The sequence below is a fragment of the Clupea harengus genome, chromosome 11 (assembly GCF_900700415.2).
Source record: "Clupea harengus chromosome 11, Ch_v2.0.2, whole genome shotgun sequence".
Lineage (NCBI taxonomy): Eukaryota > Metazoa > Chordata > Actinopteri > Clupeiformes > Clupeidae > Clupea > Clupea harengus.
In genome coordinates this window covers 18,864,829-18,881,531 of record NC_045162.1, presented here as the reverse complement: position 1 = coordinate 18,881,531, position 16,703 = coordinate 18,864,829, and the positions used below count along the sequence as shown (strand labels likewise).

Sequence of the window (16,703 nt, the reverse complement as noted above, 5' to 3'; positions counted from 1 at the left end):
AACAAATAAGTCAATCCTAATCTTTTTCCATCAAAACACGCAATAAATCATTACTGAGCTGGCGAATACTCCTTAAATAACCCTGTTCTTGGCTGAAACAATGTTGTTTCACAAGGCTTTTATTGGAAAGAAGTGGTAACACCGAAGCAGTCAGCGTTAGAGCTGCTGTTGGAATAGTAACATTAACTCATTCATTCCAAAATTCCTGAGTGAAATCATGTTTTGGCTTTGCAATTAGCCATAGTGGAGAAACTACATATGTATTTGTTTCTCCCTATACCAATAATAATATTATTAATAATAACAACACCAATAATAATAATAATACTAATAAATACTATTATTATTAATAATAATGATAATAACAATAGTAAACGCATGGCAAACCTCTCAGTAGTCAGCTTATAAATAACAAAATGAATTTAATTTAATTTTATAATGTCTTCTCAATTTAAATCGAATTTATTATTATTATTTACCCACTGCTCCATCATAGCAAAGGCACTATAGCTGAAGAGAAATATATATATATATATATATATATATATATATTTTGAAGGGCAAAATAAATCTGAGCCTTGGAGGCGCGCGTGTTGGTCTGTTAGGCCGTGAAGGGAAATTGTTAAAAATGCTGCTATAGAATCCTATTTGTTGTCTTTATGGCATTATAGCATGTTTCATCAACTCAGGATAAATTACTTCAAATCCAAATACTCCGCGGCCTTCACCCCTCACATGTGTGCAGGCTGAACAACCCATGCAACAGGTTACTCCTCCAGCAGAGCGCAGTTCGTTGAGATTTCATTCCCGAATGCTGAGAGCGAAATGGCTAATAAGAGATGCCGTGTGGGAATAAAAGATGATTTATTTATTCCATGTGTTAATTAAACCAGGGAGAGTGTCAGATGCATTTCAAGTGCAGGACTATATGCTATACCTGGTGACTGAAAGTCCTTGTTTAGAAACACACAGATAATTACTTTACTTTTTTGTTATACTTTGCTTTCAAGAGATTTGATTCTGCACTACCAAATTTTACAGCATGTCTTCCATTTCGATGGTTGTTGGTTAGGGAAAAGAAGAACTTTGAGATGTGAAGTTGCGATGCATTTCATTTTGCACCCTTAAAACCCATAAAACAGTCAGTTGTTAGTTGCGTTGCCTGTACATCCTATAGGGCAAAAAGCGTTTTAGGATAAAAACTAAGATTTTGTTACACCACGCAGAGTAGCCTATGCAAGGGTACTAATGGATGAGTCCAAATGATACACACCTTATTAAGCGCAAGAAACGTTGTTAAATGACAGCAGCATCCGCCACAATTGTTATGCAACAATTCAAAACCACATTATTTTATCTCAAATGACAAACCAAGCGATCAGGCACCATGGGAATAGACTATACAAACATCCTATGGAATTGTTAGTTATGTTTTGTCAGAAAACGAATTACAATATACATCGATATACGAATTAATATATATCAATTCAGGGGATTTGCTTAATTTCAAAATAAGTTGCAAGTGTAATACCACGCGGAAAAAACAAACAACATTTCAGTGAATCGAATGATTATTTCAGTTAGTTGTTTTCCAAGCTTACAATGAGCTCGAATACTTACATGAGCCAAAACATTTCTACAGCACACCCTTTGTGCCTTTACATCTCCAGGCTATATTTTAACTACTGTTTTGTAAAAAAAGCAATTAGATCTAAGTTGTTTTAGAGTCTCTCAAAGTAAACATTTAACACGGAAACCAAGTACAAAAAAAAAAAACTATTTGCGTATAATCTGCGTTTCATATTTAATCTGTTTGTGAAATAAAGCCATTTTATGCAACCCCGACTAAAAGCCATTGCACATTTAAAAGGGAATACAACCTTTCCGTAGGGGTTAAGCCGTAAAGGCTATGGGGGCCTCCGTGATTTTATATTCACGGAAGTGGAAATCAAGCGTGGAGCAAATATAGAGCTGTCATATGTCCTGATTTTGACATAGGCATTTACACATTTGACCTCTACAGAACCAGTTTTCCATGTTTGGAAATTATGGTAACTTAACACCAGAGGAACAATACTGGCCCATGAGTTATGAATGTCAAGTCTAACAAGTGCAATGACAGACTAAAGTGAGAATTTAAGGCCATTTTGAAGCCAAAATTGTGAAGGAATCTTATCCAAAATAAACACATTCATCAGAAAGGTCTGCTCTTGATTAATATGGTGTGTAATGTGTGTGTGTGTGTGTGTGTGTGTGTGTGTAAAAGAGAGAGAGAGAAGAGTGTGAGAGAGAGAGAAAGAAAAGAAGGAGAGAGTGTGTGTGCCCTCTTTCTCAGGAATGTCCTTTTGGCTGACAAATCCATATAACTGCCTTAACCTTGATCAGATCAAATTAACTTGTGGCATTAGCTGAGTGACCACTGCTGTACACTGCAGGTCACAGGTCCAGTAGTGCAGCAGTCTCTTAACCTCTAATCTGCAGTTAATGAGTTTTGTACCTTTACATCTTTATGGTATATATTGGCATGTAAAAATACCAATAGGAACAGGATGAAGTCATTTCTAATGACAATAGTTTTCTAGAAAATGTATAATATTGTGATTCTGCAACCATAAAAGGGGCTTTCGCATTAGGCACTTGCTGGAGTACGTCGTAATTTTTTATATTTTCAGGGTGAGGGCACAACATCTAGCATGTGTCAATTCAGTGCACTGCAGCAGATGTTTACTGGCCTTTGCTTGAGTAATACCCTGCTACATGATTTAATGAGATTAATGAATCATTATTTATTATGTATATGTATATATTTAAATATGTACATTTAATTTACATAACAGTAGGCTACATTACAAACCTGGTGTAGACCATGTTTATGGGAGTGTTATTCTCCTTAAATTAGGTTATGTTATAGAATCTAAAATACTTGTTCACCTGTTATGGTTCATTAGGATATGATGTGAATCATGTTTTTTTTTTAAACTCACCAAGGCAATAGATCTCTTGGATATAACTTGAAGTGTTTTGTAACTTTTCCCCATATCTGGTTTCACACAAAAGGGACATTTTGCAGACCAGGAAAAGAAGACTATTAAGAAGGAATATTTGAAGCGGGATTCTGGATCAGTAAGATATTCATTTTAAATGTATTTATGATCTTGGCATTATAGTCACTGGATAAATCAGTTGAATTTCAAAAAGGTGAACTGCAAAAACTGGTCGATCTTGATGGGGGTCAAAGGATGTGATAGGGCTCGCTGTAAAAGAACACACAGCTTCACACTTCATATGTAAATTTTTCTTGTTTTCCAGCCTGTTATGGCCAGCAATCAAACGGTTACACAGTCCATTTCCGTGTAAACGTTTTTCTGCATAATCTCAGTTGTATAAGTCATTATTACTATTGCAAGCTTGCGAGATATATTTGTACGGAAGGACATTTCAAGTTGTTTACCGTTTTCAAAATGAGGCACAAATGATTTCTCCACTCAAACATGCTATGGTCCAAATGTAATGCTTTCATACTTGAACTGAAATACTTTGTTAGAATATAATAACAGACGTGAAATGTTGATATTATTATTTCAATTTATGCAACATTAGTTAAAAGCTACTCTCACAGATGTTACCTCCTGGGCTACAGTTTCGCAATAAACCAATACAAAATTGCGCTGCGGCATAGGAAGTGACGTTGTCATCCCACAGGAAGTCGCAACTTGCATACGGAAGGAATGGAAGGAATGATGTTGATGTTTGTTGGATAGCTAGCGAAAGCAATGTGTCAGTGTGGAATAGTGGCAACAAGTTGAAAGAGCTCGGGTGAAGTAAGACATATTTATCTTTCATAAATGATATGGGTTTGGGGGTGGGATCTACGGCATTATATTTTCTCGCGGACATCATTTAGTCCTTATCCAGTCAGCTGTGGATGTAAACTGCTAGCCTGAAAGCTAGGTCTTTTTCTAGCTAACTTATCCAGCTATTCCAGCTGTGTTAGCCCTGGGGAAAGTTACACAGCTCTGTCAGTGTTGTCAGGCAATTTCAATTAAGTCTACAATGTCGAAACTTCCCAGCATGGGAACATTTAAGCATAAATTCACTGTGGGTTTGAAACATATATTCGGGACGTTTCGTGCCTTTTAGACAGACAGCATTGTTATCATTACAATAAGTTAGCCAACTTGATGTCAAACACCTTGCCAGATGGCTTGCTAAGTTGTTATTGTACTCAGGTCCTACTGGCAGTTAACCATACATATAACTATTCATCGTTAACGAGACGACATTAAAAATGATAAAATACAGGCTATGGGACAGCATAGCAACATTTTACACACATCTCAATGTCCAGCCATTTCCAATCAATAATATCGTGTTGTGAATTGACCGGTAAAGTTAATAAATATTCTGTGATAACAATTTATGTGCACACAGTATATTGCTTCACATCTGACTGCATTAATAAACGCCCAAAGTGTTTTTGTAGTTGTCTTCAGCAGCATAGCAAAGCCATACTGTCACTGATTGTTCGTAAACAGTGCTTCTTTTAAACAATGTGCGTATGAATGAATTGATGTACCACGAATGTTTTTGTCTTGTTATTTTAACATTTTTCACTGTCGGCATTTGAATGTTAATCTAGTCTCCATAATGTAGTCATCTTGCAAAGTAAACTGTCAACTTGCAGTCAAGCACCTCTCTCAATGTCAGTAGGCTGGAGGTGCCCTACCACCTATGGAACCTTTCCCCGAAGAGCTGTATGTTTCTCTGTCTATAGAACGTTGTATGGTATCTGCACAAAATCTTGACCATACATATGGTCGTTGTTCTTGTTTCTAAAAGCATTCCACTGTAAACACTGTTTGTCATCCACAATCTGGATGTGCACAGGATGTTTACGCCCCTTCTCTTGTGCTGTGCTCTGACTTCGACTCATTTCCCATGTTTGCACTGCAGCTGACACAAGCTCAGGATGCTGGAGTCCTACGTCACTCCGCTCTTGATGAGCTATGTGAACCGCTACATCAAGAACCTGAAGCCCTCGGACCTGCAGCTGTCTCTGTGGGGGGGAGACGTGGTCCTCAGCAAGCTGGATCTCAAGCTGGACGTGCTGGAGCAGGTATGAGTACTGTGTCACACGTTACTTGGACGGTCCCCGATAGAACATCTACAGATGCTCAGACTATAAACAAACTATCTGTTGAAACACTGTTTACTTTTAAGGTTAGGAATTGGGTTTGATTACAGTGATGTTCAGTGAACAATTAGAAAGACTGAACTGGAATTTGAATTCCAACAAACCATCTGTGAAGTCTGTGAAGGTGGACTATCCAAATAAAGTGTAGCCGAGCACTGTGTTCCTGTAGTTAATCTGGTAAGGCAGGGTGTTGACAACACAACATTGATGCAGTCATTTATCCTCCCCTTCAGGTAGAGGAGCATTAACTAATGGTACATAACATTGAAATGTACCACCTATAACACTTAGTGTGATTAACATGTATTTAAAAATTCAGCATGTCATGATAGTGATTATAATAAAGTAAGCACAATAAAGTAAAACATTTTTGACCCATAACAAATATAATGGCAGGTGATTGATATGCAGAAATGTCAGAAATACAGTATTTCATGTATTTCAGCCTTTGTTTCGATGCCCAGGGCGCATACAAGCTGATAATGAATGTACAGGCCTATCTATATTGAAAGTCTCTTTGGATGAATATGTCAGTGTTATGGTGAGAGAGCTGGAATCAAAATGTTCATACACACCATAGCACAGACAGGCCATGGGTACTCTGAGCATCTAGCATGGGGATGATTTTCCAAACAGTTGTATGCTTGTGTCTCTTTTGCACCTGTTAGTGTGTTTGTGTGTTTTATTTTACTTTGCCAAGCAGCCTATGTACTTGTGAAGAACCATAACCTGGAGCTGTGACCCCATGAACTGTCAGGGTGTTCCTTCATCACTTGAATGTTACATTGGATTTTGATTATGTTGAAGTATTGGAAATAGTTTGCAAATTCCATTGAGGTGGGATCAGCTTGTAGGGTTTGTGTAGCATAGTGCACTGATTGTGTTTCAGGGCCCATAGATCACCTGCATTTCATACAAGTTAGACCAATGGTTTGATTTACAAAAGGGATCAATAGCAGCTATTGTACAGTTAAGTAGTAGTGTATCTAGTACAGCTAAGTATAGCATTTATATTTTATGTGGGTGCATCATTTGATCCAGAGTCATATCATATTGAATAGCCCTCATGTGAAGTAATTAAACGAGTATGATACAGTATAGCCAAGGCATTTATAAATGAATGCTGAAAATCTAGTCAGTTTGGTTGCTTGGTAGAAACACTCTACCAACAGTACTCTGATGTTGATCCTTCCAGACGTTAGCCCATTTGATTGTAAATATGTAATTTCATGGACTGAACATAAGGTTGTCATATTGAACACTGTGTTACTTTCAGCATAACTCAGATGTCATAATGGGTACACAATGCAACCTCAAAACCAGTGAGTCTGACACAGGCTGGCAGTGATGCACATGGCTGTCAAAGAGAAGATGCAACAGCATAGTGAAGTTTGTCAGGTTGTCTAATCTGTCTCAGGTTTATAATTATGTTTCAAGTTCTTGTTGAGGTCTTTTATCCTTTTTCAACCCACCAGTTCTGACTAGGACTGTCTGTCTACTCAGAAACACATGTCTCTCCCCAGAAGGGCATCTGATGTTGCTCAACAGTGACACCCATGGAAATTGTCATGGATGCCTCAACGCATGACACTCAGGAGCTTGACGGCCTGTTTAACATGTCAGTGGTCACTGCCTTTTTTCATGGCCACTGCTTGATCTTCAAAATAAAAAAAATGAATACCCAGAACTGTCCATAGCTCAGGGCTACACTAATGGGAAAGCCATATAGACTAAGGGAAAAACACTCTGCAGAAGTAGCTATTGTTAGCGTTCAAAGACAGTAGACCTCACCAGAGGCAGACTCGGGCTAACCACAGTCAGATTTCTCCGCAGCATTTTATCTGTCAGCCGACTTTGTGTCACACTGAGATGGATTTACGGGTGCATTTGCTTTGCTTTGCTTTGTTATTCCGGGGGCACAGCGTGCCTTCCCATATCTGGATCGAATCAGTCTGCCATGTTTCTGAGAATGTTTCCTTTGCTCAGAGTGGTTCACGAGTGTTGCTCAAGCGCAGACATAAACACCACCTAACAAAAGGGCCACGCTGGAAATGCTGATTGGAATCAGCTTTGCATCCACCCTCCAGTGGGAAATGAATTAGCATTTTTTTTTTTTTTTTTTTTGGAGTTCGGCGCAAACGGGGTGATCTCTCCAGCGTTCCAGCGGAATTGTTTCCTCACCGGGCTACTTGAGTAGTTTCCCCCCGTGGCAGATGAAATTTGGACGCGCAGCGTAATCTGTGCAGGAATGATTAGGGACGATTCTTTGTTCTCTTGGAAAGACCGGCCATAAATCTGTGACAAGTACTCCTCAAAAATGTAATTATTAGCTTTTAATGGTGGGGGAAAACATTCAGAGCTGTGTGGGGAGTTTGGCTTCATGGGGTGCCTCCCCTCTCACCGAGCGCCATGGAAGAAGTCTGTGATGCATAGCACTCCAGAGAGAGTGAGGGGGGAGAAGGAGAGACAGTGGGAGAGTCTGAGTGTAAATCTTCTTTTCTTTTCTTGTTGTTTTTTTCTTTTTCCCTTTAATCCCTATCAGTGTTGCCCATTTTACATCGACTAGTGATGGATGTGGTTTTTGTGTCTCTCATGTGTAAAGCCCACAGTATGAAAACAAAGAAATATCTCAAATATAATATTTTTTTCTTTAGTCTGTTTTTAGAGCTCCTACCTTTCAGTCACAGTCTCATATTCTTTCCTCTCCTGCCTGTTGCTTCTGTTGCCTTGTGTGCCTGCAGGAGCTGAAGTTACCTTTCACCTTCCTGAGCGGTCACATCCACGAGCTGCGAATCCACGTGCCATGGACGAAGCTTGGCTCAGAGCCGGTGGTCATCACCATCAACACCATGGAGTGCATCCTGAAGCTGAAGGATGGAGCCCAGGTGAGTGCTCAGACACACTGGTTGGTTGGTGATGTTGGTTCAGATCACTTCAGAATAATGGCAGAAAGTATTTATATGAGTATTTATGTGGTAGACATTAACCGAGGAATGTTTCTTTTTTTAAGTGGTTCCATGACTGAGTGAATCATCATACACTTAATTCTACACTTTTTCACTCACATAGTGTTTATTGTTTAATTTTCGGGCCTATTGTCTTTCCCCTCTCGCATGGAGTCCTCTAATCCACCCACTGGTTTGGTTGATGTCTTTGCTCCATGCTGACTTGACTGAGTCTCAGGCTCACAGCCTGTGTCCCATCATCATCATTGGAGGGGTGTTGCTACCAAATGGCTTTCCCACAGACCCTTAAAACCATACTCATCCTCTGAAGGAGAGAAAGAGACGAATCAAAGCCTTGAATCAGAACCGAACCACACCACACCACATCATACCACACCACACCACACCACACCACACCACTCCACTCCACTCCACTCTATTCTACTCCACAGCACTCACTTCCCAAGTCTACAATGTTATTACGCTCGGCTTCGGGCTTCCATTATTATGTGGTGACATTCTTTCCAGACATGGCTTTAGGGTTCATTAGCACAACATGCCTTTAGTAGCGCAGTCCTTGATCTTCTCCATTGCCTCCGGATTGTCGCACCCTCAGCTCCTTGCTGCTTTTGATGAGGGTGCGCTCATAAGCAAACACAACAAGGAGACAAGAAAGTAAATAAATCACGGATGCATTGGCGGAACATGATGTCATGCCTCTGTACTGTGCGTTTGGATTTTTGATCTATGTATTTCAAAGAAAAAAAAGAAAAAAAAGAGTAGAGAATAGTCCATGGGGGAATCAAAAAGAAAAAACAGGCAGACACTGGCGTCACCGACTTTAAAAGAAGTTTTCCAATGAGGAGCACATTGGAGGATGAAAGGGTTCACCACGGGAACGAGCTGCTTCGCAAACTGTTTTTTAATTTAAGGTCAGAAACGAGGCCTGCTGCTTCAGAGCAGTCACGTTTCACGGCAAAGCCAAGCGTCATGATTAATAAGCCGTCTATTTCTGTTTAACGCAAGTGTGCCGCTGCCACTGTCACAGACGTGTGACTTCGGGTCGCCACGCTCGTGATCTCTGAGTCTGAAAACAAGTCTGTCTTGATCTCTGATGTTAAATGTCTCTGCATTCTCTCCGATGTGAGCTAGGATCGCACTCCACACATTCTTGCGCCAGTTTTGGGTTAGTTAAACTCTGTGCATTCGATAAAACCTAATTAAGCCCACAGGAAATGATGCACATTTCCTCAAACTTCGTCAGCGTGTATATATATATATATATATATATATATATATTATACATATGTATATATGTCTGTGTGTAACCAGTCATAATGTTTGGGAACGTTTACTCTATGGCAGACCATAAAGAAGAAACAGTGAGCCGCTTTGTGGAGTGCAATTTCAGAAGCTTTTCATGAGTTTAGTCCCGTCGAGTCTTTTCCCCCTTAGCAGGCATCAGTTGTTTCAGAGTACACATCGTCAGTCACTTTAGAGACGGCGGGATCAACTCCAGCTGCGGCGATCAAGTCAACGCGCGGACCACCGGTGAAAGGCGACTCTCCCGACGGTCGTGCCACCAAAACTGGCCACTGAAATCTGAAAGCTATTACCCCAGGAGAAATATTTATATTATTTTATTTGGGTTGGAATCATAAATATTTTCATATCGGAACATGGGAGCACGAAAGACAGCTCTGAAGAAGCAGGAGAGGCCGGCCTCATGGTCTGGTCTTTACCGTACCTATGCCACCCATGGTGTCGGGCCAGCGCTGAGCCCAGCCTAGAGCAGCCCCCGAGAGGGGAAGGTGGTAGACCCAAGGCCACATGGCCCGGCAGAAACACATTTCTAGAGGAAGTCAATTACAGCTAATTATATAGACTGCCGCAAGAAAGATTTGTAACACATGAGTTTTGAGGCCGTCCAGAAATAATGGTAAATATCATGCCTCTGTAGAAGGCTACTGCGGGAGTGATCAGGTTTCCTGACTCCCCCCGCCCCCCCCTTGCATGGACATTTCTGAGTTTGTTTCTCTCGAGCGCACTGCCATGCACAGCTTAAGGTCACCCAGCTCCGGTGTAAGCGCCCTCTCAAAACAAGTATTTGTTACAGATGTGCTTCAGCACAGGGTCCCTGGTCAAGGGAGGATTGTTAGGGGGGGGAAATTGCAAATGACGTTTGGACAAATTATTGGATGGAATGCACGCACCCTGAGAGACGCAATTTGGAGCGTGGCCAGAGCAACAACAGAAGTCATAACTGGAATGGAGGAATTTAAATGAGCTGCTTCTGCCCCCCCCTACTCACAACCCCGTGACCCCCCCCCCATACAGGCAGGAGGCTTCCTGTACAGTTACCTCAGAAGCCAAGAAGGTGTGTGTGTGTGCGCGTACGTGCACGTGCGTGTGTGTGTGTGTGACCTCTGGTGATTTGTGAAACCTACTAGCTATTTATCACACTTACCGGATAAAGGTGTTGGGGCTAATCGGTTTCAAAGGCCGCTGTGGCACCTTAGGGGCGAGTGTGAAATCCAGCTAAGCCTTCGACGGCGGCGAGATTTCTGATGACTGATTGTATAAGATCATAAGCCGACACCACACTCACTGTATAAATAAACGTATGTTTTATAAGTCATTGGGATTGGTGCTTATGAGTGCGTGCAGGAGCCATTTATTATAACCTCAAGTCCGAAGCACGATAATGACCTCAGCGTGAATCAGTTGTTATGATGGAAAACGTTGCCGTGGGTTTATTGTCTTTAGTCTTGATGTTGGACCCCGCGCTGTAAATTTACACAGAAACCTCACAGGAAAAGCTTGCTGGTAGCGCTCATAGGAGGTGCGTGTGGAAATGATTAATGATGTCATTAATACGGTTTGTTTTCACAAATTACAGTTAAAGGCCGAACACTTGCCTGCAAAAACATCCGCAGGCTGTTTGAAGTTCATTAAGGATCCTGTAATTTGAGCGATATTCAAGAGGAGGGAAAAAAACCAGAGCGCTCATAATGTTACAGCCTCCCCCTGAGGGACAGGAAACTCCCTCTGATATTAGGATATTCAAATGACTTCCAGTGCCCATTAGCCAAACAACGCACTGCACTGACAATTATACTTTCCAGCAGGGTTGGAAATGGAGACTCCAAGTTGCCGTGTAAGATTACCACTCCCGCTGACAGTGTAATTGTCTAAAATGAGTGTAATGAGGACTTTCTCAGCTGCTCAGAAATATGATGATGGCCCTTAAAGAAACAGAATAGAAAGCAAGAGGGTTGTCAACTCCTCAGTGCTTGTTTTACAAACTGCTGTAAGGAACACCGTTTATTTGACAGTGGGGCATCTTGGGTTACAGGAGAGCATGATGGGTTGTCTTGTTCTTCTTCCTGTCTGGGAAGCCGCTCAACATGTGTGTCTGCGTGTGCGTGTGCGTGTGCGTGTGCGTGTATTTTTGCGGAAGAGGATATCATTTACACTACTGGTGATTTCTGAATGGCAAATGACATTCACAAGCACGCTGTATTTATTTGGTTCTTTTTGTGGTTGCCGTGGCCACTGTCCATCCAGCTTCCTTCTGTTCTTTTGTGGAGGGTTCCACTCCCTTGGGGGTTCTCTTCTGATTCACAATGGACTGCAATGGGCACGAGATCCTGGGCCGAGAACTACGCTGCATGTCTCAATGAGAGTATTTACATAAACAGTGGTTTGATGGTCTCTCCCAACTGGAACCAAATATGTACACAAACCTTTTGAGGACGTCATGGAGTGTATTAGCCCGTCCGTATGATATCTGGAGTTGGTTAGTTGGACTGAAGTTCTCTACCGTGGTTCCAGCTTTGGAGAAGTGGATTCAGGAGTTTTGCAGCTTGTCAAACTCACAAATTTCCGGGCCTGCCAACAAATTAGTGCCAACTGTGAAGCAAACAAACCATTTTGTTCACGCTTTACATTTTTTTTGTCATATAAAGTATCGCTCATCTTCCAAAGAACTCCTTATGTGAGGTTAACCTTAGAGAGAGAGATTCTAATCTTGCAAACCTGTCTGTGGCATGTATGGTAGAAACTCTCAAAGGCTGTTTATTCTGAGGCTGAATTAATACTCTGGTCAGTTGACACTATAGGGGTTTTTAATAAAACCAAGGCGAAAAGAAGAAATCTCAGACAGACACAGACAGACACAGACAGACACAGACAGACACAGACAGACACAGACAGACAGACACAGATAGACAGACAGACAGACAGACACAGACAGACAGACACAGACAGACAGACACAGACAGACACAGACAGACACAGACAGACACAGACAGACACAGACAGACACAGACAGACACAGACAGACACAGACAGACACAGACAGACACAGACACACAGACACACAGACACACAGACACAGACACAGACAGTCTCCTTTTAAATGGATCTGCCGGTGGCACGGCTCTACCCTACAGCTTAATTGAAGAGGTCACAACTTGCAGCTCTGATTGCAGCCTTTACAAAACACACAGGCCAGATGTTGGGGGGGTGAGGTGTGAATACTGCAGAGATGGAAAAGTACAGACAGGGAAGCAAGCAAGCAGGCAGGCAGGCAGGCAGGCAGGCAGGCAGGCAGGCAGGCAGGCATGTAGGCTTGACTGATGGAAGGCAGGCGGGAAGGCAGGCGGCCACAGGATCCAGCGGTCCTCCCCAGCATCCTGGCACCGCTGCTGGGTTGCCGAGCTCCTGATGTGGCCTCTCCTCTGGTTGCTGATTACTGGCTTCCCTGCCACCCGCCTTGTGGACGGGGAGAGAGGGCGGATGTGTCGCCCCGCGTTTGGTCAGGGGAAGTCCCTGTGAGACCAGGCCGTTTTGGCATCCCCTCAGACACCTCACTGCCCCCCCCCCCTCAAGATCCCCTCTAAATTATTATTATTTTCGTTCATTTTATGGTGCTGGTAAATAAGGCAGGACCCTTTCATGAGTCATGACTTGTTTTCCACAGCGCCGTGAATCATGCCGCTTTATCAAACAGGTCATTTATTGGTCAGTAATTAGTTGTGTGAATGCTGAACGCTTCAAGTAAATATTACAGACAGGGAGGATTTTTATTTTTATTTTGAATAAGTCTAATGGAATTATGATGTCACTCATCAAGGTATTACCATGGAGATGCTACAGATAGCCCTCTCTTGTAGTCATGTTGTTTTTGGTGGTTTGGCCCACAGGGCTCTGCTCTCTCATTGGCTAGAGCTGCTTTTGCTCTTAAGCTCTGGAAATGATTTCCCCCATGGTTTTCCAATACGCTTTTTCACAATGCTTACTGAGTGTTACCCCGATATCTGCCATTGATACCCCCCCAACAGGACTTTGCTGTCACTCCCTAAAACAGGAGCCTGTCTGGTACCCCCCTCTCTATTTCAGGGGCAGGGGCCATTCGGCGTTGCCCCAAATCTAGGAGCCCTTCTATGGTTAGCCACTGCCTGCAGCCTACTCCCTAAGCCCCTCCTGGAGTTCACCCTGACACACAAACCTCTGACTGGTTGTCCTGAGGCTTTCTAGAAGCTTCTCTGCACTTCTGTCTGTCAAAGCAGATCGTTTACCAGAAATGAGCCCCTTTTAGGCACCCCCCCCCCCTTCCTTTTTTGCCGCTCTGAATCAGCTTACTCACTTCTTCCAGGCTACGTTCTCTCATAATTGGCCTCGTGTCAGCCCCTCAATTCAAATTTGCTGTGTAGCACCAGATAAGAGCGAACAAGAAGAAGAAGAAAAAAAAGAAACAAAACAAAACAAAAAAAAAGGAGATTGCCTACATCCATCTGCGGGAGCAAGGAGAGGAAAATCGAGTAAAGATTCCAAACGGAAAGAGCTGAGCTAGTAAGAGAAAACAGCCGCTGGAGGTTAGCAATCAGATCGCACAAACGGGATAATCTGTATCCCGATGCTGTCCGGAAATCTGCCCTTTGATTTGCCAGCTTGCACCGAGCAAATGGCTTACAGAGATTCCTCCCTGAAATCCATGTGATCATGTGGGCCACTCGCCCCACCATTAGAGCACTGCTTCTTCTCCAGGGGCAGAGACACAGAGCTGATGCAGAGGTGTACTCTGAACACACACACACACACACACACACACACACACACACACACACACACACACACACACACACACACACACACACACACACAAATATTGAAACTCATTCACTTAAATACACATATGCACAATACGCTAATGGACAGAAATACTCTCTCACAGTACACTGTGTTTTTAAGTTATATGAATGAGCAAACCTTGTGAATTCTTGTTCAAAGAAGATTGTTGTTGTTTGGGAGTGTTGTCTGCTGTATGCATGTGTTGTAACTGTGTTGTAGTAATATGAAGGTGCTGCAAAAGCTTGCAGCATACTTGTGGTGGATTGGTGAATACCTGAGCGCGCTCTGTGTGTGTGTGTGTGTGTGTGTGGGTGTGTGGGTGTGTGTGTGTGGCTGGCATTGTGAGGTGTTTACATTGTGCCTGGCCCTGAGGTAAGGCTGTCACAGAGCCGCAGCCTCTGTTTGTTTCACCTCTGTGCCTCTCCCTGCCTCCTTCTCCTCCCTCACTGCACTGACTCCTTGCACAAACACACTGCTGTATATTTTCACAGCCAGCCCATCAAAGAAGTAGCAGGAGGAGGGAGAGGAGGAGGGAGAGGAGGAGGAGGAGGAGGAGGAGGAGGAGGCGGCGGCGGCGGCAGTGAGGGAGGGGATGAACGTAGGGAAGGTGTGATGGCCGTGTTTGCCCTAAGTTTAGTTCAGTCAGTCGGGGACGGTGGCAGTGGCAGCAAGAATCAGAACCTGTCATTGTAGTCTCGGTGCTACCAATATGGCTGACTGCTTACTTAGAGGCCCGTTGTTTGGGAGCTTCAGGCGTTGTGAGGTGGCGATGGTGATTGGCGCTGATGTGGTGTTTGTTGACCCTAGGCGTGTGTTATAAGCAGAGGTGTCTGTAGCCCGTCATTCCTGGACCCCCTGGTCACAGCACCAGGCTTGACCGTGAGGTGAACCTTCCAATTTCAAGGACAAAAGCAACTAAATGTTTCACACACACGGTTCGTGTCCCAGCCCCCCACTCGACAGAAAGTGCTCCAAAGAGAAACACTGAGAGTCGGGGGTGTTCTCCAGTTACCACCGCACCAGTTCCACGTCGGTCTGGTCTTCTTAAAAGCTCCCACTCTGCCCTTCAACTCACAGATTGTGTCACTCCGGGCAACGGAAAGTGATTTGCTGCAGAATCCATATTGGTGGTTTCCAGAAGCATAGCTTTATGGGTTTAGCACACACTGTAGCAGACTGCTGGCGCTACTGGTAGGCCTCTGCTCTGATGGATGAGGTGCCTGCAGACCACAGCTTCCCCCCCAAAACAATGTCCACCACTTGTTTTTCTCGACAATTACGCACATTGCAAATGAGACCATTGTGTCCTTGTTGAAATGCAGAAACGCAGGCGATATTTCATTTGCAGGCACCCGCAATTAGTGAAACTAGTTGGTGGGATTTTTTTGTATTATTTTGATTATTTCATTTTCTTTGCAGTCACACCACTATGATGCCTGAGCAATGACAGAGGATGCCTAGGACTCTGTCAAGTGCATGGAAAGCCAACCTCTTACTGGTCACCAGATGTTTTTTTTGTGGCCTGGCAGTATGTCCTGTCCTCTCTCCCATGTGTGAGTCTTACTTCTCCCAAGGGCCCGTAAAACAGGCGCCCTGCTAGTCTTCTGCGCTCCTGGCGGCCCTTCCCTCCCTCTCTCCCTCCTCCCTCCCCTCCGTGTCCTCATATCCCAGGCCTCACCAGGCCTCACCGCAGTTAAGACCACAGCCTCCTGGCCTGCATACCACCCCCCCCCCCCCCCCCGCCTCTGGTGCTCCGGTGCTAACGGGAATCCTCTGCGCCCGCCTCAGTGTGGCTCTGGTGGAAGTGCCGCCAGACGTCTGCCCCGAGTGACTCAGTGACTCTGAGCAATGCCCTAGAGATGCTTTTAATAGGTCTCACCAGCACCAAAAAACTGTGATCTGTTTTTTAAATTTCACCCCCAAAATCTGCAGCCTGTCTGGGGTTCCCTCAAAATCCATAGCTCCTTCGCTGTTGCCCCCCCCAATCACCCTCTAGTGTCCTGCTGCAAAGATGCTTTCCCCAGCACCACTACGAGGCTTCCCCCAGACACAGGAAGTAGTGTGGAGAAGACGTAAAGACCCGAAGGCTTCCAGTTCTGGCTGACTCAGCCGGTGATCAATGCGCCTTGAACAGACAGGACAGAGACTAATCCCCCTGTAGTACCTTGGGGGCAATCCAGACAGGATGCCTCCCAATCACAGCTATTACTGCTCAACCTCAGATACAGGCTACTGCTAATGTGAGGATGAAAGCTCTCCAATAATCTTGAGGCTTTCTCTTTTCCCTGCGTAATTAAATGTTTAAATGATGGCGGTTAGCCCTCCCGAGGATTAAGCTGGGTTTATTATTAGTGCTGATTGGGTGGATGGAAGCTGTGCGCTCTCCGTAGATGATGTGTTGGATACAGCCATCCAAAGAGTAATAGAGT

At 43.7% G+C, this 16,703-nt stretch overlaps 1 protein-coding gene across 1 annotated transcript in view; it reads left to right on the top strand.

The window, feature by feature from the left end:
• The first annotated feature begins 3,694 nt into the window (after nucleotides 1-3,694).
• The window catches only part of LOC105896139 (vacuolar protein sorting-associated protein 13B), a 338,344-nt gene continuing 325,335 nt past the window's right edge, over nucleotides 3,695-16,703 (top strand). The window contains 3 exon segments of the mRNA XM_042709212.1: nucleotides 3,695-3,821; nucleotides 4,954-5,116; nucleotides 7,936-8,079. Of these exon segments, the coding sequence (XP_042565146.1) occupies nucleotides 4,970-5,116; nucleotides 7,936-8,079 (291 nt within the window). The 5' untranslated portion in view covers nucleotides 3,695-3,821; nucleotides 4,954-4,969.